The sequence below is a fragment of the Ricinus communis genome, chromosome 1, assembly GCF_019578655.1.
Source record: "Ricinus communis isolate WT05 ecotype wild-type chromosome 1, ASM1957865v1, whole genome shotgun sequence".
NCBI classification, from domain to species: Eukaryota; Viridiplantae; Streptophyta; class Magnoliopsida; order Malpighiales; family Euphorbiaceae; genus Ricinus; species Ricinus communis.
In genome coordinates this window covers 20,795,496-20,821,055 of record NC_063256.1, presented here as the reverse complement: position 1 = coordinate 20,821,055, position 25,560 = coordinate 20,795,496, and the positions used below count along the sequence as shown (strand labels likewise).

General features: G+C 35.4%; 1 protein-coding gene across 5 annotated transcripts; it reads right to left on the bottom strand.

The window, feature by feature from the left end:
- Positions 1-2,232: 2,232 nt before the first annotated feature.
- On the bottom strand, positions 2,233-18,256 carry LOC8262237 (endonuclease MutS2). 5 transcript variants are annotated; one of them, XM_048375101.1, is made up of 18 exons: positions 17,791-18,252; positions 17,573-17,701; positions 17,132-17,299; positions 16,963-17,046; positions 16,799-16,849; positions 11,511-11,564; positions 11,348-11,430; positions 10,063-10,186; positions 9,915-9,974; positions 9,223-9,462; positions 8,622-8,693; positions 8,341-8,488; positions 7,887-8,014; positions 7,410-7,457; positions 7,109-7,239; positions 3,368-3,450; positions 2,831-2,934; positions 2,233-2,503 (listed from the first exon to the last, which is right to left on the bottom strand). In XM_048375101.1, the coding sequence occupies exons 1-18, from the start codon at positions 18,040-18,042 to the stop codon at positions 2,396-2,398; spliced, it is 2,067 nt and encodes a 688-aa protein (XP_048231058.1). In that variant the 5' UTR covers positions 18,043-18,252; the 3' UTR covers positions 2,233-2,395. The 5 variants fall into 5 exon arrangements, 4 of the variants coding, with proteins under 4 accessions (XP_048231058.1, XP_048231066.1, XP_048231073.1 ...); XR_007216153.1 differs by lacking the exon at positions 3,368-3,450 and having other exon boundaries at positions 17,791-18,256; XM_048375109.1 differs by lacking the exon at positions 8,622-8,693 and having other exon boundaries at positions 17,791-18,254.
- Between the last annotated feature and the right edge of the window lie 7,304 nt (positions 18,257-25,560).

Sequence of the window (25,560 nt, the reverse complement as noted above, 5' to 3'; positions counted from 1 at the left end):
AGCCCTTACCCATTTCCATCTCAAACTGATTCAAGTATTTTTTCACTTTTGTTGATGCCTACTCTCGAATGACTAGGTTATATTTAATAAAGAAACGTTCCGAGTTGTTTTATCATTCTTTTGCATTTTATGCTGAAATTAAAACTCAATTTAGTGTTACTATTCATACTTTGAAAAGTGATAATGATAAAGAATATGCATCGGCATCTTTCAAGATATAGATATCATTGTCCTAGTTCATAAGCACCTTGTGTCATTTGATGTTGCTTTCATGGATGTTATTCTCGTTTTCGGAAATGATATAGATGTTACTGTTCTAGTCTTCATAAGTTCCTTGTCTTTGTTGATGTTGCTTTCATGGAAGGAACCATATTTCAACCATAACTCATGTCAAGTCTCTCATATCCTAGATGGTATTAAGCAATGATGGAGGAAATGAATGCTTTAGCTGACAATGGCACCTGGACTCTGGTTGATTTAACTTCAGGGAAGAAGGATAATGGGTGCAATTGGGTGTTTATAGTTAAAGCCCATTTCCAGTGATCTTCTTATTGCTTTATGCAAAGGTAAACGTCAATATACTATTCCTATTTCTTCCTTTGTTTCTTATCAACATTTATCACCTTATTTTTATTCCTTTATTACATCTCTTGATTCTATCTCTATTTCAAAAACGATTCACTGAGCTCTCTCCAACCTGGATGGCATATAGCAATAATGGAAGAGATGAATGTTTAGATGATAATGGCACTTGGACTCTGGTTGATTTTCCTCCCGAGAAGAAGGCTATTGAGTGGAAATGAGTATTTACAGTTAAAGTCAATCATGATGGATTTATTGCTCCCTAAAGACTGTTAGCTGCCAAAGGATATGCTCAAACTTACAGAGTAGACTATTCTGCCACATTTTCTCCTGTTGAAAAATGGAATTTATTAGGTAATCTATTTCTATGGCAGCCACTTATTACTGGCTTTGCATCAACTAGACATTAACAATGTTTTTTTTCACGGCAATCTTCAAGAAGAAGTTTATATGGAGCGATCTTCTAGGTTTGTTGTTCAGGGAGAGTATCGGGAGGTTTGTTATCTTTGCAAATCCTTGTATGGTCTCACGCAAAGTCCTCATGCTTGGTTTTGAATATTCAGTCAAGCTATTGAGAAATTTGGTATCATGAAGACTAAATCAGACCACTGTGTTCTTTTTCAGACATTCTAGAACTGCCATCATTCTTCTAGTTATGTATGTGGATGACATTGTTATTACAGGGAGGGATACTTCCGAAATCTCATTTTTTAAGTCTTTCACACTCATTTTTAGACAAATGACTTGGAAATGCTAAAGTATTTCTTGGGAGTTGAAGTTAAAATGAGTAAAATAGGTTTCTTCCTATCTCGAAGGAAAAGTGTGGTTGATTTATTAACTGAATTAGGAAATTGGGGGCAGAGCCATATAGTGCTCCAATGATTCCGAATGTACAACTTACAAAAGATGATGACTGTTTAAGGATCCTAAGAAATATTGGAAAGTTGAATTATCTTATAATGACTCGTCTGGATATTGTGTATTTTGTCAATGTTGTAAGTCATTTATGTCATCATCAATAGTTCATCATTGGGCAGCTTTACTGCATATCTTGTATTACTTGAAAGGAGCATTAGGACATGGTATCATGTATGCAAATCATAAACATACACATGGCCTATGTGCAAAACCCTCGTCAGGCTAATGTGTTTTTGTTGGAGGAGACTTGGCCTCCTAAAAAGTAAGAAGTAAAATGTTGTCTTTCGATCAAGTACAACAACAAAATATAGGGCTATGACATAGCCTATGTGCAAAAGTATGTGGATATATTAGCTCCTGATTAAAATAGGACTCAAGACTTCAATACCAGCAAAGTTATGTTGTGATTACCAAGTTGCTATTCATATAGCATCTAATCTCGTGTTTCATGAACAAAATAAGCACATTGAGAAAATACATCAGGACTTGATCTCCAAAGGGAATGTGAAGACTGAAGAATTAGGAGATTTCCATAAAAGCTCTAGATGGAGTTTGAGTTAATTATCATCGTAACAAGCTGGGCATGATTGGATTTAAGGAATGATGGAAAGAAATTAAAAAAAGAAAACAAAAATAATAAAAACAAAATAAATAAATATGCTCCAACTTAACAGAGTGTTACAAGATGTATATAATAGTGTAGGAAGAAATCATAATATAGGAAATTATAGATAATAGGAAAGCATATCTTGTATAATAGCTTGATCATAGGGATTTAATTCCAAGTTGACCTTTCTATTTTACTCACCCTAAACTTGTATATATACATGTCTAATTCCTCAATGAAATATACATCAATTCTTCATCTTCTTCCTCTGTTTGCTCTCATGTTACACTAAGGAAAACAAATAGAATATGCTATAAATGCATACCTTATCTGATGTTGTGCCTCATATAAAAGCTCTTGCACCTCTTGCTTGAATCGTTCCATATCAATTATGACCTACAATATATTATGAGAATTATAATCAACATTTGTAGGAACAACGATAAGATCATCAAGTCAGTTGTTGAAAATGATGAAACTCCAACAAAAATATGTTTTATGTGACCACAACCTATATACCCAAAAAAAGTAAATATTAATCATCAAACCCAATCTGATTGGGTTGGCTAAGAAATAAGCAGCAGCAGGATAAGAAATGCACAAGAGTGTAAAATAGCACCAGATATCTCTAGCGACAAGGTAGAAAATCATAAACATGGTAAGCAGAATAAGTTTAAGCTTGTTGAATAGCAAACCAGTTTCATTCAGGCCACTGCTTCTTACCTCATTTATCTCTGCACTAGCAGCGCCATATAGTTCTCGCGCAATATTAATAACTCTGTCTGGAAGTCCCAATTTTTCAGATATATTAATCGCATTTGAACGACCTATAGAGAAATTCAGATTTTAAGATAGGAATCAATTGTTAATTGAGGAGATACCAATCACTGTGAACAGAAACTAGAATCTTCACGGCATCTTAATGTTTTCAGATGCATGAAAAGGGAATCAATAGCCGTGGTGTAAGAGAAAATCTAATTTCAAAAATAAACTCAGTGACTACTTTAGCAGAAAAAGAGCCATTGTACTGCTTAAATCTAGGTAACATTGGCCATGCCAAGCCCTCAACTCTCTTTATTTCTCTCACTATAGTGTGTGCCTGTGTCCGTTTGTGCACGCCCGTGTGCACGTGCATGTCTGTCCTGAAACACCCAAATTACCACGATGAAAAGTAAATTCAAAGTACAGATTGAATAAACTAATAAGCATTACTTCATACAGACAAAAAGTATTAAATTTTCTGCAAATAAGAAGGAAAACCTGGTACTCCCCAGATAATTTTGTAAGTTGGCTTCAAATTCACTTCATCAAACTCCATACAGGCATTTTCAAATGCACTGTTACTGTCAAAAAGAAAATTATATGTGAAAACAAAAAAATAGAGCAGGCAATCAGATCATTTGCATACCAATGTATGATGACATTTTGATGCATCACTGTGGCTCAAACTTACTTCATTTGATTTTGTATTAATTGATCAGAATTAGGACTCTGAAACTAGACAAATTCACAAACCAAAATCCAGCATAAGATTACATCTTTACCATATTTACTACATGCTTCTTGTTGGAAATATAATATGTTTATTATTGCAACTGGATCAGATCAGATCAGATCCTTGATTTATAGGTGAAATAGTCTCTTACATAAAAATTAGGGTCTTACTAGAATTAGAAAAAGAAATTAGTTATTTTTCAGTCCTAAATATAGCTAACTGTAAATATAAAATACCTAGGGTTGTACGATGATTGTAGTACGAATAGAAAAAACTCTTTTCTTCAGAAACGTTATGGTATCAGAGCTGCTTTGTTCCAGCTCAGAGAACTAAGGTTTTTTTGGTTATCTTCTGTTTCCTACTTTAACACCACCATGACTGAAATTTCTTCCACATCCAATCCCACACTCAAATCTATTGAAACCTCATCATAATTAACCAATGATAATCACTCTGTCTGAATCACTTCCATTAGATTGAATGGAGACAACTTTCTGCGCTGGTCCCAATCAGTGCAGATGTATATTCATGGCCGTGAAAAATTGGATACTTGACAGGTGACAAGGCCAAACCTGATGAAGTTGACAAACAATACGCTACTTGGGATGCTGAAAATTCCGTGGCGATGGTGTGGCTAGTTAACTCTATGGAGGAAGACATCAGCGCAAATTATTTTGGCTATTCAACAGCCAAGGAAATGTGGGATAGTCTGAAACAGATGTATTCGGATCTTGGTAACCAATCCCAGATTTATGAACTTCAACTCAAACTTGGAGAGATCAAACAAGGGACTGATACAGTAACAAAGTATTTGCATAACTTGAATAGGTTATCACAGGACCTCGACTTATTGAATAATTACAAGTGGAAGAATGCACAAGATGGTGTGCTCATTATCAACAACTATTGAGGGAGGAACAACTACTAGCTGCACAAGTCTTCTAAACCAAACACCCACTAAAGGCCACATGTACCATCTAATTATTGTGTTATTATTTGATAATCTTTCATTGCCTTTATATTGGTAATTCATAGCACAATTGCAATATTGATCATAAAAAAATCAGCTTATGTATCTAAGATTATTTAAATTTATACGCAATGCATATAATTAAATAAAAAATCTCTTCATCCAAAAAATATTTAATTATTATTATCCCAAATAATTATAATGACTTGAAGATATCTTTGAATATCTAAACTTAAATAGAATATTAGAATTAAAAGGCTTAATTTAATAATTTTTTTAACTGTTTGCTATATTTTGTCTTATCAAAATAAAATAAATCATTTGTGTATAAGTTTTTCAACAAAATTAATATACTTTTACAATATTTGTGAATCTTGACTTTTTGTAATAATATATTAAACTTGTTTATTGCTAAAAATTAAAATCAAAATAATAAACATCATAAGTAAAATATATTAGTTACAAAAATAATATTTTTAAAATAATAATATTAATTTACTAATATGTGAATAATAATGAGTCAAATTATTATAATTCACACGCAAATCACGTGAGTAAAAAAACTAGTTACAAGATAACAACCCCGATAAGGATAATTATCCTATAACAGAGCTAAAGGATATACAAGAAAGTTTTCCCACAGGAGGAAACAACCTAATTTGATGCAAGATCAATCTCAACTCCAAATTTCTAATCTGGAGCCAACCATTGTACCAACCAGCCCTTCACCAAATAATACTCTCAACTCCTTGAAAGCCTTGTCATTCCTAAAAATCTTGGTGGTGCATGTAATTTTATCTCAGATATTGATATGCCCACAGCAGTTAGCGAGGAGTTCGATCATGTACCACACATCCCATTGCCAAATACCTATCCTACCATAGACTGCCCATAAGCCTTTAATTCAAAAATCTCTCATTTATCTATTCCTAGAAACATACAAGACACTTGAACATCCAAAATGGAAACGGTTCGTTATGGAAGAAATGAATGCACTTACAAAAAACAAAACATAGAAGACTATGAGGTTACCAATAAAGAAGAAGACTGTTGACTGTAAATGGATTTTCATGGTTAAATGTAGAGTTGATGGTTCAGTAGAAAGATACAAAGCCAGATTAGTTGCTAAAGGATTCACTAAGACCTATGGTATTGAAAGGGTTAATTCTATACGAGTTCTTCTCTTTGTGGGAGCAACCCTTAATTGGCCTTGTATGAACTTAAACAATCCCCTAGAGCGTGGTCTGAAAGATTTGAAATGGTAGTAAAGAAATTTGGGCACAGCCAAAGTTAACGAGATCACACACTATTCTTCAAGCACTCTAGTAATGGAAAAAAGATAATTCTGATTGTTTAGGTAGATGATATTATTCTAACCAAGGATGATGATGAAGAACTAGAATAAGTAAAAAAAAATTTGCTAGCTCGTGAATTTGAAATCAAAGACCTAGGAAAATTAAAATATTTCCTAGGTATAGAGTTTGGAAAATCGAAAAAGAGATCTTTGTTTCTCAAAGAAAGTGTTTTAGATCTACTGGGAGGAAACTGGAATGTTGGGATGTAGAGCTGTTGAGTCTCCGTTTGAACCTAACCTGAAACTTGAAGCTGCCAAACCTTAATAAAATGGTGGATAGAGAGCAATACCAAAAACTACTAGACAAATTGATTTATTTGGCACATACTAGACCTGATATTTCTTGTTAGCTTGGTAAGTCAATTCATGCACTCTCTTGGGCCAGGACATTACAAAGCTGTGTTAAGAATTCTGAGGTACTTAAAGAGAACTCCTGGGAAAGGATTACTATTTGCAAACAATGGACATTTAAAAGTGAAGATATATATAGATGCAGATTGGGAAGGAAGCAGAATAGACCGAAGGTCAACCTCTCGGTACTGCACTTTTGTTGAAGGAAATCTTGTAACATGGAGTAAGAAGCAAACTGACGTCGCTCAAAGTGGTGCTGAAGCAGAATTTAGAGCAGCTGCTCTTGGGATTTGTGAGATAATGTGTATTAAAAGGATTCTTGAGGACCTGAAAATTCAAGTTGCTCTACCGTAAAGGTTTATAGTGACAACAAATCTGCCATTGCTATTGCACATAACCCAGTTCTGCATGATAGAACCAAGCATGTGGAGATAGACGAGTTTTTTATTGAAGAAAAATTAGAGTATGGACTGATTTGTATGCCTTATCTACCTACATCAGACCAAGCGGCGGATCTGTTCACTAAAGGATTTCATAAAGGGCAGTTTGATGAGTTGATTTACAAGCTGGGCATGGAAGATATTTCCAGACCAGCTTGAGAGGGAGAGTTGGAAATATAATATGTGTTTAATATAGCAACTGGATCAGATAAGATCCTTAATTTATATGTAAATATTCTCTTAAATAAAAGTGAGGGTCTTACTAGAATTAGAAAAGGAAATTAGCTACTCTTTTCATTCCTAAATTTAGCCAAGTGTAAATATAAAAATACCTAGGGTTGTAAAATCATTGTAGTGTGAATAGAAAAACTCTTTTCTTCAGAAACTTTACCTGTACTTTAGAGATTTAAGTTCACTGTGATGTGTTGTAGCTATTGTCAATAAAGCACCATCCTCAGCAAACGACTCGAGCAGTGACATTCCCAGTGCTGCTCCTTCGAGTGGATTTGTCCCCGCACCAACCTAAAATATGAAAGTGGTATAAATAATATTGTTTGCAATTAATTATTTGCCTGTTCTTTTTTAGGTTGAAGGACTAAATTCTTAACCCCCAACTCATGTCATCAAGTTTCATTTGTGATGCTTTGTGCAGGAGTAAAATTTAAACAGATAAAAATAAATTGGGAACATACTTCATCTAGCAGCACTAGAGACCGGTTTGTTGACTGAGACCGAATGTCCTGAAATTCATTGGATAAAACTTCTCCTCAGATAAAACCAAAACAATTTAAAAATAAGATACCACATATTATGGAAAAAGAATATGTTAGCAGAGTTCTTATAAACAATTTGAAATCCTTTTGAATTTGATGATCTATTATCATTGCAATATTGTCAAAATGAAAGCATATTTTAATTATATCACTTGCTAACAATTCTAGTTAACAGTTTGCAATCAGTTTAGAAATCCTCTGAGGACTGATCAGATTCATAATTTAATCTGCAGTTGCATTAAGAAAAAAACGTTTAATCAGAGAAATTAGTTTTTTAAGCAGTTTACCTTCCAGGGAATGCATATCAATCATTCACAGAAATCATTAGCTCCCCAAGCAATTTATGGTGGAACAGCGAAAAGAAAGCAAAAGTAAGCTGAAAATAATTCTACTTACACTTATTTGCTTTAAGTGACCAGAGAATGTAGATAAAGATTGAGACAAGGACTGTTCATCACCAATATCAGCTAAAATATAATCAAACCAAGGGAGTTGTACAGATTCAGAACACAAAACATAAAGACCTGCAATGTTGAATACATTTGTAGAAGGTCATGATAACATGGAGATATTTGTCAAGAAAATAAAGTTGATCAGTATAAAATATACAGCAAAAGCTAACGCCTCTGAAGAAAAAAAGAAATTAACTAGTTCAATTCATTTGGATTTGGAATTTCTAACTACTCTTATGGCTATATTCCAGATCATATAAACATGAAAGCAATACAGATGCAAGATTGAGAATAATCCAAAATCCTTGTCGCATGAAATGAGACCTATCAGCTTCCCTATTCAACATCCCAGGGCATATGCAAAAAGAAACACTAAATAAAGGAGCAATTAGATCAACCTGATTTTGCCATCATGGCAGCTAATCCAACTGTCTTTAAGCAAATAGTTTTTCCGCCAGTGTTAGGGCCAGTTATAACCAGGACTCTTGAATTCTGAGCAATAAGAAAATCAACTGGAACTGGATGTGCTTGTTCCAGTGCAGACACCTGATACACATCAGTAAAGTTGCCTTTGAATTAAAGCAGTGTAATAATTCACCTAAAAGTTTTTGTAACATTTAAGAAGAATAACCATAATGAATGCAGCTAATATATAATCTTAGTAACCAATCAATAAAACCTTTATTTCTGAGGATGAAGAATCTAGATCTGTTTCTCCCCTCGACATGCCATTATCCCCTTGGAGTTTTTGCTTCAAACACAAAGCAGAAACCAACAGGAAATAAACAAAAGATAAAGTGCAAGCCATCAGAGACCTATTAGAACATTTCAACTTGCAGATCTTTTGCAGATCTTTAAGGAAGAGAAAGAAAAGGAATAAACTAACCAAAAAAATCTCAAATTTTTTTTTCCAAAATCGCAAAGTATGGCCTATCTTTGCAAATGAACAAATTTTTCCATATGGTAGTTATTGGGTCCAATTGTATCTAAGAAACATAAATCCATTTAAACATGTAGCCTATAAAACTAACTCAGAAAAGCTTAATAGAACTTCGAGGCCTAGTATCAATAGGCATAGCTTTCTGATTCTATCCTTTAGTGGTGACCAAAATGACTTCACATGGCCTGGTCACAATTGCACTCCATAACTAAATTATGGGCTATAATTGGTTTCAAAGCATAGGCCGCAAATGAAAATTGAAAAAGTTCAGAAATTCCATACTTTAACCTAATGAATACAAATTCACAACTCAAGCTTGTTAGCCTGGTGTAACTCTTACAGAGGTAGCCTTTTTTGCATCTTTCTGAGCCTTCTGAAGATTTTGCCTATGCTGCTGAAGCAATAAAGGATGATAAGCTTTACGCATATATAATATCCATTTCCTCTCAAGGGGGTTTGATCCTTTTAAAGCTCTCATCTCTGATGCTTCAGCAGTGAACAATCCATCCATGTCTTCTGGTAAATATAAATCTGGACATGCACCTCCAAATGAAAGACTATAGGTTGCTCGGGCATTGATCTACATGCAGATAATCAGACTGCCAAATAATTCACTGGAATATGTAGTTAATTTAACATCAGATGGGAAATCAGCAATGAAATATTGCAGTTTTGCTTCTATCATGTTCTGAACAACCAGGTCTGAGACTTGCATGAGCAACTATATTTTCTGGGTATTTATGTACTACATGTACAGAGGGAACCCCCATGGCCTTTAATAATCTGGAGGAAATATTCATAACAATCATAAGCATGCATGACTCACAATTAGACAAAAAAAAAAAAGCAAGTCCTCATACCACCCAAAATTAGGCCATATTGAGGATTCTATTAAAAGAAGCTGAACAAAATTACAGCTTCAGAAGATTGGATTTTGAAAATAGAACACATCAGTTAAGAAGATAGCATTCACTATAAATGCAATAGCACATTTACTTTTTTCAGAAAGAGAACAAAGTTGCAGACACCTACTATATCTAGTTGAATTAGATCGTCCAATAGTTTTTCAATACCATCGAGATCCTTTTGCATCTGCATGGATTAAAACAAAACAGAAACATGATAACTGAATGGAAGATATTTATAAAAAATATAAATTTCACCAGATACAGCCAGCAACCTTTTCTGTTAACATCAAAAGCACATCTGCCTCTGCTTTTGCCACTGATTCTCTTGCCCTTTGCAGCTCATCATTCAAAGGAACTGCTGTGAGTGGTTCTAAAATGCTTCCTGCGCCTGAATCACTACAGCAGCATATTATTTTCATGAATGGAATGTTTTATGCCTTTTTATGGCTATTGTCCCGTAAACAAAATCTAATTGCCACAAAAGCATGTTCTGAAAAGAACAAAAGGAAGTCTTCTTCAAACTTATTCTAGCATACCTACAAAGTTCATCAACCATAATTTTAAATGACTCGAGTTGCTAATAATTGCACTGATACCAGTTTTGATGCTGATCTTATGTCAATGTGATACAGAAATAAAAAGAAAGAAGTGGAGTACAACACTCCACGTGGCACAATAGTGAGAAGATATTCTGCTACTTAGTTTCTTAGTTTTTATTATTTATTATTAGTTGTTAATAGTTGTCATTTAGTTTCTGATAATTTAGGATAATATTTCTATTTTTATTTAGGATAATATTTCTATTTTTATTGAGATAATTCAGGATGAGTTTTGTACTTATCACTCCTTAGAAGGAGGGAGTTATAGTACCTTGGCTGTGTATTTAAAGACGAGATTGTTAATGAGGAGGCAAGCAAACTTTCATCTAAATATTGTGAGATCAGTGAGCTCTCTCCCTAATTGAGCTCTCATATTATTATTAGTCAGTCAAGATAGGCAGAGGAAGGAAGAATCCCAATAAATCTCCTTCTCCAATACAGTTAGGAGAGGATTTTACAGTTCAAGGTCCCATTACTCGATCCAAGGCTAGAGCACATAACACAATGCTAGATCATAGTGTCTCAAAAAGTTGAATTTCAATGTGCAATTCAAATAGTGAACTATGTAAGAAATTAACAAACTATCCGAGTCTAGGTTTCTTCTTTTTTGTGCATTTTCAATTTGCCAAATAAATTATTCAGAATCTATATGCATGAGTTCAGAATATGCTATTTATGTTTTCAAATAAGGGAAGAAGAAAGGTTGAATGAACTTCTTTATGAGGATTCTCTATTAACATTTTCTTTTCCTTTTATCACAATAAAGGATACAGCCCTTCACTATTGCAGCTTCCCATTGGGCCTTGATTATATTGCAATTTCTTTAAGTTTAGCATCATTATTGAGTAACTACTGTATAGCTTGCAGTAGGGAGTAATCTCTCCCAACACCCAGAAATTATCAAAAGTAGTATCCACTTGAAATGACTGTAGAGTGGTGTGAAAGTAATATTACACACCTGGGCAACAAAAGACCCTTGAACTTCATCAACTGATTAGTCCCTGATTTTATACACCATCTCCCCTTGACATTACACACTTCCTGACAAATACTGTTAGAATGGCAGTGACCAAAAACATATAGATGCATAAAAGAACTCGTTAAATTAGAGGTCATTTTACCAGAAATGATTCTTCCACATCATTCTTAATTAGGCTATCCATTAATTGATATAACTGAAAAAAGTACAGAATAGCACCATCAAAACTGAAGAAATTAACATAAAATGTAAATCAACTTCAGCATTATTGCAGACTGTAATGTTAATTAGGAAAGAAGATAAGTAGAGCTTTATTATAGAGCTAATTATTAGGGATTAGATTATAGTGTTTCCTAGTTTATACCTTGTAATTCTATATAGATGCCTGTACACTTTGCTGATCAAATACATAAAACCATTCTCTCATCTCTGTATACTACAACATGGTATTAGAGCACTGAAATCCCATTTCATTTCTTTCTTGGGTTTCTAGTTTTTTGGGTTTCCTTATTTTTTTTCAAACGATCCAAGATCTGATTTTTCAGTTCACCCTCTTCCGACTTCTGTTTGTTGTCACCGCCTGTACCAAGAGGTGCGTCACCTACCGATCAGTCATTGCCTAGGTTTCGGACTCCCTGCGTGAGGCCCACACGCCGTCAGAAGAAATCTGCCCAATCCCCACTCACCGACGCTTGGAAGCACATGAGACAGCGTCAGTCACAACGGTCAGCTTTGCCTGAATCGCCCTTACTCCCACCTTTATCCTTCACATCCAATTCTCTTTAGATTTACGTGGTTGTGAGGTTTCTCTTCATCTCCAGACACTTATTCACTTGTTTTTCAGTTTCTTATTGGTTGTTATCTTCAATTTGCTGTTGTGTGTTTCTGCCTCTATTTTTAAGATATGCCTTGCTTAAGAATGTCCGAAAAACAAATATGGTGTCTGAAGTGATTCCCATAGTAACAAAAATTACATAAGACATTTGATGGTACAAATTATTTAGGCTGGAGTCAGGCTATGGAATTATATCTAATGAGTGTTGAAAAAGATGACCATTTAACCGATGATTCTCCCACTGATGATACAAAACAAGAGATGATGCTCGATTGCATATAATGATGTGCAATTCGATTGATAATAAGGTGGTTTGGTCAGTGAATAATTGTAGATTAGTGAAAGATTTGATGCAATACTTAGCATTCCTGTACTCCGGCAAAGGAAATATTTCTCGTACTTTTGATGTTATTAGAGCAATTTTCAAATACGAGAAAGGTGACAGATGTGACTAGCCTTTACATGGATTATAAAAATATTTATAAGGAGTTTAATATGCTACTTTCAGTGTCTTTAGATATCAAAGAACAACAAGCTCAATGGGAGAAACTGCTCTTCTATCTGAGTTTGAGATTGCCAGATCTCAAATCCTTTCTAGTCCTGAGGTTTCATCTTTGGAAAATGTGTTTCCTAGGGTACTCCGAGTTGAAAATTCCAACTCTTCCTCTACCCAGTCTAGTAGTGCTCTTGTGAGCCGTAATACTGCACCTAGATCTGGAAAAAGGGCCGAGTCAAGTAACTCTGATCGAGGGAATGATTCATGAGAAATCGTATGTCGCTATTGTAAGAAGTTAAGACATAATCAAGGAATGCATAAAGTTACAGTGCAAGAATCAGTCAAAGCCATCTGCTCATATTGCCTTTACTCGGGATACTCCTGACTCAATTCTCATATCTGTAGATGAGTATGCCAAATTCTTACAGTACCAAGAGGCTCTAAAGTCGTCACCTACTCCCACTACTGCAGTCGTTGATTCAAGAAAACCAAATACATGTCTCATTTCCTCACCTTCAAAATGGATCATTGATTCTAGTGCAACAGATCATATGATAGGTAATTTTAAACTATTCTCCTCCCAGTCAAATAATTCTAGTTCTCCTGTCACTTTAGCTAACGGATCCACATCACGAGTTCTTGGTTCTGGCACAGTTATTCTCACACTGTCTCTTCCTTTACACACTGTTTTGAGTCTATCCAATCTGTCATTCAACTTAATTTCCGTTAATAAACTCACTCGTAGCTTTAGCCTGTTGTGTATCATTTTTTCCCGATTATTGTCTTTTTTAGGATCTTATGCCAAAGAGGATTATTGGTAAAGGGCATGAATCTGAAGGCCTCTACATCCTTGACACTACTGTTCTAAAACCAGCAATCTGTTGTGGAGCTGTTACTCCTTTTGAGGCACATTGTCAATTGGGCCATCCTTCTCTACCCCTATTAAAGAAAACTCTCATCAAAATTTTCTAGTTTACCTTCTTTAGATTGTGAGTGTTGTCAGTTTGATAAACATCATCGTGTTAGTCTCAGTCCTAGAGTCAATAAACGAGCTAGTGTTTCCTTTGAGTTAGTTCATTCAGATGTTCGGGGTCCTTATCCTGTTGTGTCAAAACTGGATTCAGATACTTTGTTATCTTTGTTGATGAGTATTCCCGAATGACATGGTTATTATTGATGAAAAATCGTTATGAATTGTTTTCTCATTTTTTTACTTTTTGTGCTGAAGTTAAAACTCAATTTAACATGTCTATTCAAAATCCTAAGAAGTGACAATGCAGAGGAATATCTCTTTGAATCTTGCCAAGAATATATGCTTCAAAATGGGATACTTCATCAAACTTTCTGTGTTGACACACCATCTCAAATGGGGTGGCTGAAAAAAGAATAGACACCTTCTTGAAACTGTTAGAGCCCTACTATTCCAATTGAAAGCCCCTAAAACCTTTCAGGCAGAGGCGGTATCTACAACATGTTTCTTGATTAACCGCATGCCTTCCACTATCCTTTCTGGTGAGATTCCTTTTCGCATACTTTTTCCCAATAAATCATTATTTCCAATTGAACCTAGAATTTTTGGTTGTACATGTTTTATTCGTGATGTTCATCCTCAGGTTACCAAACTCGAGCCAAAATCCTTAAAATGTATCTTTCTTAGGTATTCTCATGTTCAAAAAGGATATATATGTTTTTATTTAAGTCTTAACAGGTATTTGGTGTCAGCTGATGTCACTTTCCAAGAACAAACACCATTTCTTGAAACCTTTGATTTATTTCTCCGTAAGAGGATGATCTGCTTATCTATATGGTTACATTCTATAATTTTGATCCTCCTCGAATCTGACCTCTTATCACACAGGCTTACACTTGTCGTGATCCACATCCTGAACCCACTCCTATTTCTCAAGATTCATGTCCTCCACCGGCATCTTTGTCATCGAAGCCCATCTCCAATCCTAGTCCCATTCATGACCTTGATCTTCCTATTGCTCTTCGCAAAGGTAAACATACATGTATAATCCTATTTCTTCTTGTGTGTCTTATAATCACTTACTATCATCATCTTGTTCTTTTATTGCTTCACTTGACTCTGTTTCTGTCTCTAACACTTCTCAAGAGGCTTTAACCCGTTGGCGTACTGCTATGGTTGACTGCTTTAGATACTAATGGTACTTGGACTTGGTAGACTTATTTGCAGGTAAAAAAGCTATTGGCTATAAGTGGATTTTCACGGTGAAAATTAATCTCGATGGGCTTGTTGCTCGACTGTAAGCCCGTCTTGTTCCTAAAGGCTATGTCCAAGCATATGGTGTAGATTATTCTGATACTTTCTCTTATTGCCAAACTTACTTCTGTCAGACTGTTTATTTCTATGGCAGCTATTCATGATTGGCCTCTCCACCAGTTGGATATTAAGAATGCATTTCCTACATGGCGATATTCAAGAGGAAGTTTACATGGTGCAACCACCTAGGTTTGCTGCTCAGGGGGAGTCGGGGAAGCTATGTCGGCTTCAAAAATACTTGTATGGCCTGAAACAGAGTCCTCGTGCTTGATTTGGGAGATTCAGTCAAGCAATTGAGAGCTTTGGTATGTTGAAGAAGTATGATCATTCTGTCTTTTATAAACAGTCTGCTAAAGGCATCATATTGTTGGTAGTTTATGTAGATGACATTATCATTATTGGAAGTGACAATACAGGAATCTCTTTTCTTAAGTCCTTCATACTCAGTTTCACACCGAAGATTTGAGTTTATTAAAATACTTATTAGGTATTGAGGTGGCAAGAAATCATAAAAGAATTATGTTGTGCCACAGGAAGTATGTACTAAATCTGTTATCTGAAACAGGAAAATTGAGGGCTAAGCCATGCAACACTCTAATGGCTCCTAATATACAACTTTCAAAAGAGGGTAAGTTATTTGAAGATCTAGAGAGATAGACGAACAGTTAGAAAATTAAATTATCTCACTGTGACTCATCCTGATATCGCATATTCAATTAGTGTGGTAATCCAGTATATGTCTTCTCCTATAGTTGATCACTGGAGAGCAGTGGAACAAATTATGTGTTATTCGAAGAGTGCACAGGGCGAGGCATACTGTATGGCAACTATGGTCATACCAAGATTGAGTGTTTTTCTAGTGCTTATTGGGCAGGATATAAAGAAGATCGAAAGTCAATACTGCCTTTTGTATTGTTGTGGGTGGTAATCTAGTTTCATGAAAAAGCAAGAAGCAGAATGTTGTTTCTCGTTCGAGTGCAGAAGTAGAATATCATGCTATGGCAAAGTCTGCATATGAGATTATGTGGATATATCAACTCATGACTGAAGTAGGACTCAAAACTTCAGTTCCAGTCAAATTTGGTGTGATAATCAAGTTGCTCTTCATATTGCTTCGCATCTTGTTTTTCATGAATGAACTAAGCATATCGAAATTGATTGTCATTTTTGTTCGTGAAAAGATTCAGTTAGATTTGATCTGTACAGGTTATGTGAGAACTGGAGAACTTGGAGTTATCTTCATGAAGGCTCTTAATGGAACTCGGGTAGAATATCTTTGTAACAAGCTAGGAATCTATATGCTCCAGCTTGAGGGGAAGTGTTACAGACTGTAATGTTAATCAGGAAACAAGATAATTAGAGCTTGATTATAGGGCTGATTGCTAGGGATTAGATTATAGTGTTTCCTAGCTTATACCTTGCAATTCTATATAAATACCTGTACACTTTATTGATCAAAACACACAAAACCATTCCCTCATCTCTGTATAATACAACAAGCATTAACCAAAAATGCAGAGACTGGAGATAGCTGCTATTGTGTTGCTTAAGATCACTCAGAAGCAAGAACAAATACTTGGTAACTTAAATCATCATCCAGTACATATTGATCAACTTTACAAGAATTTCAAAATAAATGTAAAATAAAGATAATGTGGCGTTTGACATCTGCAAAGTGTTATTTAATTCTTTATTTGCAAACATCAATTGGCAATGAGAAAATGGACACTAAGAACTTGAAATCCTGACATGAAATAGCAGAAAATCACAATCGTAGATTGGCTACCAGAAAAGCAAGACAAAGATAGACTTTACCTTTTTTTCAAGTATTTGAACTTGATCACGTGACCTTTTTAAGGCAGAACTCTAAACCAGAAAACAAAAATTCCAATAAGACCAAAAAACATGAAAGACAAAAAGGTATAACAAAGTTATCAGTAAGTGCAAAAACTGAGCAAAAAGGAATATAAGGAACAAACAGCAGAGTCTTTGACGGAGCCATCTTCATCTATAACTTGATGTATCATCCTAACTAATGGTCTATTTATCACCAGTTCCATTATCTGCAAGTGATATTTAATTCAACTGCAACATAAGACACCTACAGATATTTATAGCGAAAAAGAAATTAAAATGTAATCTCATTACCAATTGTGAAAGAGGCACAAAACGATTGTACCAACCAGCATCTTCATTGATTGCAGCTTGAAGATTAAGCTGCAAAATATCAGCATACTCTAGCATAGTAGCTATAGCAATAGCTTCATTTGCACTCACTAGCAAAGCCCTCCGAGCATGTTCAATGCCAGATTTCACCTTTTCAAAATGCAGAAAGAGGATAAAAATACTTAAAATTCACAAGTCTGAAGAATCACTTCAAAAGGGAAATTAATTTTTCCTTAAAGAATGCCTTAATTTTCCCTTTGATCAGGAGAAATTTTTCCCATAACCAATTATCTTGATGCACTAACTTTTCCTGAAAATGAAGTATTCTTCCACGCGAAAACCTTAGTTAACAAATAGAACTCGCAGCATAACAAACAGGAAAATTAGTAGTAATAATAATAATGAGAAGAAGAAGTGAGAAACCAGAAGAAGGTCAATGCCAGAAAAGTCCAAGCGGCAAGAACCATGCTTGTGCATTTCCACAGCCGAATTAGTTTCTCGCAAAAGCATCAAACACTCCTCATAGTTCCTATTGAGGGACCATAATTGCACCTGAATTCCATCCAAAAATAATAATAATAATATAGAACGTTCTTTAATTTATTTAAATTGAAAGTTAAACTGAAGGACTGAGTAGTAACTTTGATGGCTTGGCGACCTAAGGAAGTGCCAGCAAAGGAAGAGACCGAATCACAAAGCTTATCCCATTCTAATAATTTAAGACTGTTATAATGAACGCCGCCTTCTTTCATCTGCTGCAAATTGTAAATTTTAGAATTCTTCTTCTTCTTCTTCTTGACTCTCATATTAACAGAAGGGCTACTATTTCTATTCACCGCAAGAGAAGCGTGTAGTGTTGTCATCCACTTCCCAAATGCCGCATACAGTACCATTATACTTTGTTGGCTAAATTACAGAGAATTTGGCTATTGACAGTTGGTAGACAACTATTATGAGGGATTTTAGACTCTTTGTTTTTTGTTTTTTTCCAGCCAAGAAATTGGATTTGGAATGGCAGATATATCTGTAATCAGGATTTCCTACGTGCGACGATGCGAGATTTTGTTCCCTTTACTCGATCTAATCTTTTTAACTTTGATTCATTATTATTCATATATTAATAGCTTAAAAAATATATAATAATTTATTTAATAAATTACTAATATCATTTACAAACTAAAAATTTAAATTTATAATATTTATTATTTAAATTTTAATTTTTTAATATGTTTCTTTTATATATAAAATTAATTTTGATTGTAAAAATATTATCATAAATTAAAATATATTTTACTTTCTTTTTTTTTTTTTAATCAAGATAATATTATTGATAAACTTAAACAGCAAATACAAATTGTGTTGTGTTATAAGAATAATATTAAGAATTTAAGGTATAAATATACAGAAAATTGAAATAAACTCAATGGCTATATTAAATATATCAATAAAGATTGCCAGGACAAAAGCTGGAATTAATTGTTCTTTACGTGCCATTTAGATTACCTGCAAGGTGTCTCCCTCAAATATTACTTGATGTTCTTCCATACTTCAAGCCCAAATCATACAGTCTCTCAAAGTTATAGTATCAAGAGTGAAAGGCTGATCAATTCCATATGTATTTTAGAATTTGAGTTAGATTATGATTCCTTGATAATTGCTAGTAATATAACTTGAACTTCCTCTGTCTGCAACCAGCATCAAAGTTTATTTTAACAATGTCTTCCTTTAAAGTGATTGATGTTGCATTCTCAGATCGGGAGGACACTGGAAGACCTAATCCTCCTTCCTTAGACACTGCCAGATATTCATAAGCTTCTTAGTTGGCTAGTCTAATTAACTTCCAAAGAAAGAAACCACATATTCTAAAGAATTTTCCTCAGCTTGAAGACTGTGGAGATCCGATCTTATCTTGTTCAAACACCCGATAAATTCTTATAACTATCATAGTCACTGATATTAATCCTAAAGATGATAAGCACCAAACTAGCTGAGCAATAGGGCAAAAGAAGAAAACATGCTCTATTGATTCTATGTTGTTGTCAATACCCATTTTTCGAATATAGATATGGAATGAATTACGGATAACTAGATGATGAAAGTTACTGTCTTCTCAAGTCTCGGAGATTGAGAAGGGGCGAATATGAGAAAATGATGGAAATAATTGGACTTAAAATGACATTCTAGAATCGATTTGGATCCAATTGATAGAAAGAATAAAGTTTAAGGGGCAAAACGATAGTTTTCATAAATTCAGGGACTAAATTATCAAAAGTTTTAGAACTTTTGCTCTTTAGCGCCAATTGGCTCTATGTATAGTTGAAGTGGCTTTACACGGTGTTGATTGGCTATTTTTCGAATCCAACACCGTTTTATGGATATTTTCGACCTAAAACTCAAAAATTAGTAAAAATAAGTTTCTAGAAGGTATTTATGATAATTATTAGGATTTTTAAATATTTTTTATGATAATTGTTTGAAAATAAAAGATTTAATCTCTTTTTATTTGATATTAATTTGATAAAGGGGAAGGAATAATTACAGTCTTTCTTTTTAATAATTGAATAATTATAAGTATTTTCTAGGGTTTCCTAACCCTACTCCTATAAATAGAATAATATGGCCTAGATCTAGGGCTAGCGATATTGATTAATTACTAGAGCAAGAATTTTTTTAAAATTTAGCTACATCGACATATACAGAGAGTTAACCCTTAGCAAGCCACTAAGAAAGAGCCCCTAAAATAGAAAACCCATTGAAGAATGACCGAAATTTTTCTAAATTTCCAAAAGCAGAACTGGATTCCCAACCCCTCATTGATTTAGTAGCTTCCTCATTTTCCGAGACTTGCAGAACGACAACCAATAGTGACAACCTGAGGTTCTATATCCACATCATCAACATCTCTTCTCCAATTGCTTCTTATATATATTTATTTTTATTTATAGGAAAATATTGGGAATGTTTTTTTTAATGTTAGTTTCACATATTCCTTTCAATTGAACATGTTGATATTTATTGGATTTTGAATATGATAATAAAGATACTTAAGGTTTTGAACCTGATTTGGTTGAACTTTGAATTTGATTAGTTAATAGTAGATATAATTAGACTATATTTCCATTCTTTTGTTGATTTTACATATTCTAATTGAATTTTTACCCTATGTGCATGTGAAAATTGGTTATGGGCGTGGGAGATTGAAGGAAACTCTAGAAAGCCACCTGAAACCTCCCAAAGCCGATTCAACTTTCCATTGATCCCCTTACCAAACTGCAACAACACACCATTACCAAACCAAATGATCATCACTGACTTCAGTGAAAAGGAGGTCATGAGCTCTTTCGAGGACATACCTGACTTGAGCTAGAACTAGAAACCAAACCAGGGCACCACTATCCATAGTATTCCGTCATCTAAAATGAAGTAGGAAACCCAAGCCCCAGTTGCCTAAGAATAATCCTAAACCTCACGATGCTCAATATTGTGAGTATCACCAGCCTTTCGGGTATTGTGATGGATCAGTGAAACCATCTTAAGCATGAGATCCAAGACTTGATTGACTCTAGAGAATGGCAAGTTAAGCAACTTCCTCGGTATGAGTGTGAAGATCTATTGGGACAGCCTTCGGGCAAATGTAGTTTTAAGGTCCATTATTTGAAGCCTCCTTCAGCCAATATCCAAATTGAGGACATTGTGCCAAGCGGTTAGGAGTCAGACAATAAGCAAATGACTTATGAGCCTTGTCTTTTGGAGGTTTAGAAGGAAGGAGAAAAGAAGTCGATCATGGTTATAGACATCTGGTAGAGTTCTAGAGATGAGTGTGAGGTCAAAGAGGCTGGGGCAAAGAATATCTGGGCAAACAACGACTCTAACAAAGAAGCCGAGTCAGTGGGTAAAGACATGGGGGTTCAAAAGCTGAAATAGGTCGAGAAAGCTTTTAAAGGGGATAATGGGTTATTAGAACAACTGAAGAAAGAAAAGAAGACAACCGACATTTGATAGTTGCTGATGCACTCATCGAATCACAAAAAGGCTTTAATTTAGGCCTTGTCTAGTATAAGCATTAGCACAGCGACTACCTTTGAGAAAATGATTAGAACGGTAACTGATAAGACCACTAGGATGATCATTTTCTTAGATGAAGATTTACCACTCGAGAGAAGAGACCATAACAAGGCAAGAGGACTTCATGTGTGATGGTAGATGATGAGTCAGCCATCAATGTATGTCCTTCTCACTTACTCCTTAGAAGCTAGGGATGATTGCGAAAGATCTGAAGCCATCAGATATGGTGATAAGAGCTTATAATGAGAAAAAGAGACGTGGAAGGAACATTCTTAGCACTAGTAAAGACGAGTCCTATCGAATCCTAGATGGAGTTCATCATCTTGGACATTCCAATAACTTTTACATTGTTATTAGAAAGAACATGGTTCCACGTCTTAAGAGGAGTTCCTTCTACTGTGCATTAGGAGGTCAAGTTCCCTCACGAAGATGAAATAGTAACCATTAACGCTAAGGGAGGTAAGGTTGTCTCGACTATTTAAGAAGCTGTGAAGGAGCTGGAATCCCTTACTGGATTCTAAGTTGTTATTCTTTATGAGGACTACATGGATCCTAAAGTAGCCAGCATATTCAAAAGGATGTATTTCATGCTTGGAATGGGGCTAGAAAAGAAACAACAGGGAATTACAAAGCTACTAGATTTCAAAGGTCTGAAAACTAGGCACGGGCTGGATTACCATGAGGATGAATATGAGGGCAAACCAAAGTATAAGACTCTAAAAAATGTATTTGTCCAAGAGTATAAGACTTATTTTAGGGACCCGAAACTATTACAATAGTTGGAACTGAGGTGTCAAGATTTGAGATATTCAAGAGTTTGATCATCGACAGGATGGTCGAGTTGAGCATCAAGGAAGTCCATGAGAAGATCACTACCAAGGTTGAGGAGCTAAAGTTGGAAGAATTTGCCGCTCCGCCCTAGAAGCTGAATCAATAAGAGCTAGGTGCCCTGATAGAGGAGCTAATCATTAATGTGTTCTATGACGATGTAATAACGTCCAATCTTTATGAGGACGATGTTTCTTTTATTTCAAAGATCAATGATATAAACCACAATTTTGCTTACTTGTGCAATGTTCTTCCTGATGATTATGTGCATCTTGATAATCATGACATGTGTATGTTTAACATTAATTCTATACGAATTGATTCATTTAATTTAGGCATAAATGAAAATCCAAGGAACATTATGATAGCTCATGATCTAACTCTTGAGGAAAGGATAGAATTAGAGAAAATAATGGAAAAAAAGAAAAGAGGCATTTGCTTGGTCCTATGATGACATGACATGTATGTAGAAAGATAGCAGAGCACCACATCCCAACCTATCCGTACATCAAGCCAATGAAGTAGAAAATGAGAAGGCTAAGGCCAGAATGGGCAGAGAAGAGTTGGGAAGAAGTTGCTAAGCAGGTAAAAGCTAATTTTCTCGATGTAGTCGACTATCCCGAATGGTTAGCGAACATCATCCCAGTCCCGAAGAAGGATGGTAAAGTTATAATGTCTATGGATTATCGGGACCTGAACAAGGCATATGCCCCTAATTGTAGGAGGAGATCTGGTTTAGATCCCTCAAAGGGGGCAGATAGTGGAAGTTCAATGAGTTCCCTAAGTCATTAAATAGGGTGGTCCTAAAAAGATACACCAGGAAGGCCCAGACCATCTGATCCACCTTTCGAGCATTCTGAGGCACAAAGCCTCTATAATGGAGAGGAATGCTTTGGTAAACAATGCAGCTAGTGTTCTTGCATGCTGGGAAGAACCCAAGCACGTTCGTAATATAATGCTCTCAGACATCAAAGTGCTGATTGTGAATGGCGTCATCAAAGGTACAAGTGTACTAGTAAAATTGATCCCCGTAATAGTAACAAATGAAAGTGGGAAAGAGTCAGCTCACAAATCAAGGTGTGGAAAGTGTGTGTGGTGTCCATCCACCTCTCAAGCAACGTGTATATGGAGGTATGATTCGCCCTTCCAATAACGAACAGAAGCGTAGCCATAAATTGATGAATGCTGGTGTCACCATTCCCAGCATGGACTAAGCTCGAGAGCTCATCAAACCACTCACGGGCCCCATACAAATTTTTGGCAAACTGGATCGATACGAAGTCATTCTGGAAAAGCACAAACATAGGTATTAAATACAATTCACACATAAAAAGACTCCAAACAAGTAAGTATATCATTAATCTATTATTTTTTTATGTTAAAATGCCCCAAAAACCCGGTTTCATCATGTGTACAGTCGATTCGGACTGTGCAGAGCTGATCGGCTCATGCAAAGTCGAATCGGCACTACATAGAGCTGATCGGCTGTGCGCACAGCCGAATCGGCTCTGTGGGTTAAGGTACTCGATTTGTGAATAAATATGAGGACATATATATATGCCTTAAGGAGGGCAAAAATATCATTTAGGCCCTTAACCATTTAAAATTACATTTTAATCCTTAAATGGACCAAGTACTAGTATAAGTTCCTAGAAGGAACATGGAAGGCTAGTTTGCATCCCGAGGCGGAAGTTTTTAAAAAATTACAAGTTTGGTCCCTGACCCGTCAAAATTATATTTTAGTCCTTGAGTGGGCCGAATACCGACATAGCTTCTGAAGGACGTCAATTGAGTCAACCGGAGTGGTCCCCAAATCGACGGGCATAGTTCCAAATCAACGGGTGTGGTTCCCAAATCAATAGGCGTGGTCCCCAAAACGATAGGCTGGTACCCATATCGACTGGAGTGGTTCCAAATTGCAGGCAAAGTCCTTAAAACTTAAACGGGTGTGGTCTCCAAATCAAATCAAATTTCTTTTCTTAAACCGAGCTTACGAAGCGTGGCTTTTTCAACTCATTAAGATATTCTTTTTTCCTTATTCTTGATATTATGATTTGTCTAATTGCATACATGCTTATACATTTTAAAAAACTAAGGGCAACTGTCATCATTCATTTTCTGAATCTAGATATCGAGGGAATTACGGATAACCCAATGAAGAAAGTTACTGCCTTTCTCAACTCTCGGAGATTGAGAAGGAGCGAATCTGAGTGTAGGACAGGAATAATTGGACTTAAAATTACTTTTTTGGAATCAATTTGGATGCAATTACCAGAAAAAATAAACGATAGTTTTCACAAGTTCAGGGACTAAATTGTCAAAAGTTTTAAAAATTTTGCTCCTTGGAGCCAATTGCTTTGTGCACAGCCAAATCGGCTCTACACAGAGCTGATTGGCTGAGTATAGGGCCAATTAGCTGAGCATAGAGCCAATTAGCTTTACATAGTGTTGGATGATTTCTGAATTTGACGTCATTCTATGGATATTTTCAACCTAAAACTCAAAAGTTGGTAAAGATAAATTTCTAAGAGTGGGGGAGGGGGAGGTGAATTGGTTGAACTCAAAACCAAAAAGTTAAAAAAAAAATCAAGCACAACTCACAACACCAAGAATTTATAGTGGTTGACCACACTTGCCTACATCCACTTCTCAAGAATTCTCTTGAGATTTTCACTATCAAATAGAATTATAAACATAACTCTAATTATGTTATTTTACAAGGCTAAACCCAAAGCCAAGTGTTTTCCCAAAAGCTCACACTCTAACTGATGTGCGTGAAATACACACATCTAAATGGGGTTTTTAAGATTGATTTTATGGACATTTGGATGTGAATTTGTCCCAACACTCACCCTATGCGTCTGTTTGTGTGCATTAGGTCCAAAAGAAGTCAAAGGATGATAAAGGGGAGAATTTGAGCATAATTAGACGCCGAAGCTGCCGAAACAAGCTAAGTACGATCATGAGGAAGCTGAACATGGCCGTGTTGGTTTCAACATTGGTCATGTTCCCAACACAGTCACCAACACGGCTGTGTTAGGTGTCATCAAACATAAAAGAAAATTAAGTTCTTAGGGAGCACGGCCACAGAGAGTAACACGGGCATCAACAAAGCGATGTGGGGGAATTAGTTAAAAGAAAGAAGAGAGGAAAGAAAAAAAAGAGAGCAGGGAAGAACGTCCCAAACCCTAATTTTTCTCTCCCTAAGGGTTTTCTGAGCTGGAACCAAGGGAAAAGGAGACTTGGATCAAGGTTTCAATCGGATTCCCTTCAAGGATTGAAGATTGGCCTAGGTTCGTTGATTGGTTTTCAAATTGAGCAAAAGGAACAAGGGTCGATTCAAGATTAAGCAAGAGGAATTGGGGCTGTTTACTCTCATCCAAGGGTGTAATCGGGTTTTCTCTACCTTTACTCATTGTTGTAATTGAATTCTTGTGTATTTTGATAATGAACATGATTAGCTAGATTGATTAAATCCATTGGGATTTCTTTACTATGTTGGCTTAGTATTATATTAT

Bases quoted from the DNA above. Each gene is read 5' to 3' on its own strand.
- LOC8262237 (XM_048375101.1), bottom strand. From the start codon at position 18,042: ATGGTACTGTATGCGGCATTTGGGAAGTGGATGACAACACTACACGCT. The intron at 16,850-16,962 runs GTTTGTTCCTTA...TTTCTGGTTTAG, and splicing joins GCTCCGTCAAAGACTCTGCT to AGTTCTGCCTTAAAAAGGTC. The intron at 2,935-3,367 runs GTTTTCCTTCTT...ATTTCTCTATAG, and splicing joins AATTATCTGGGGAGTACCAG to GTCGTTCAAATGCGATTAAT.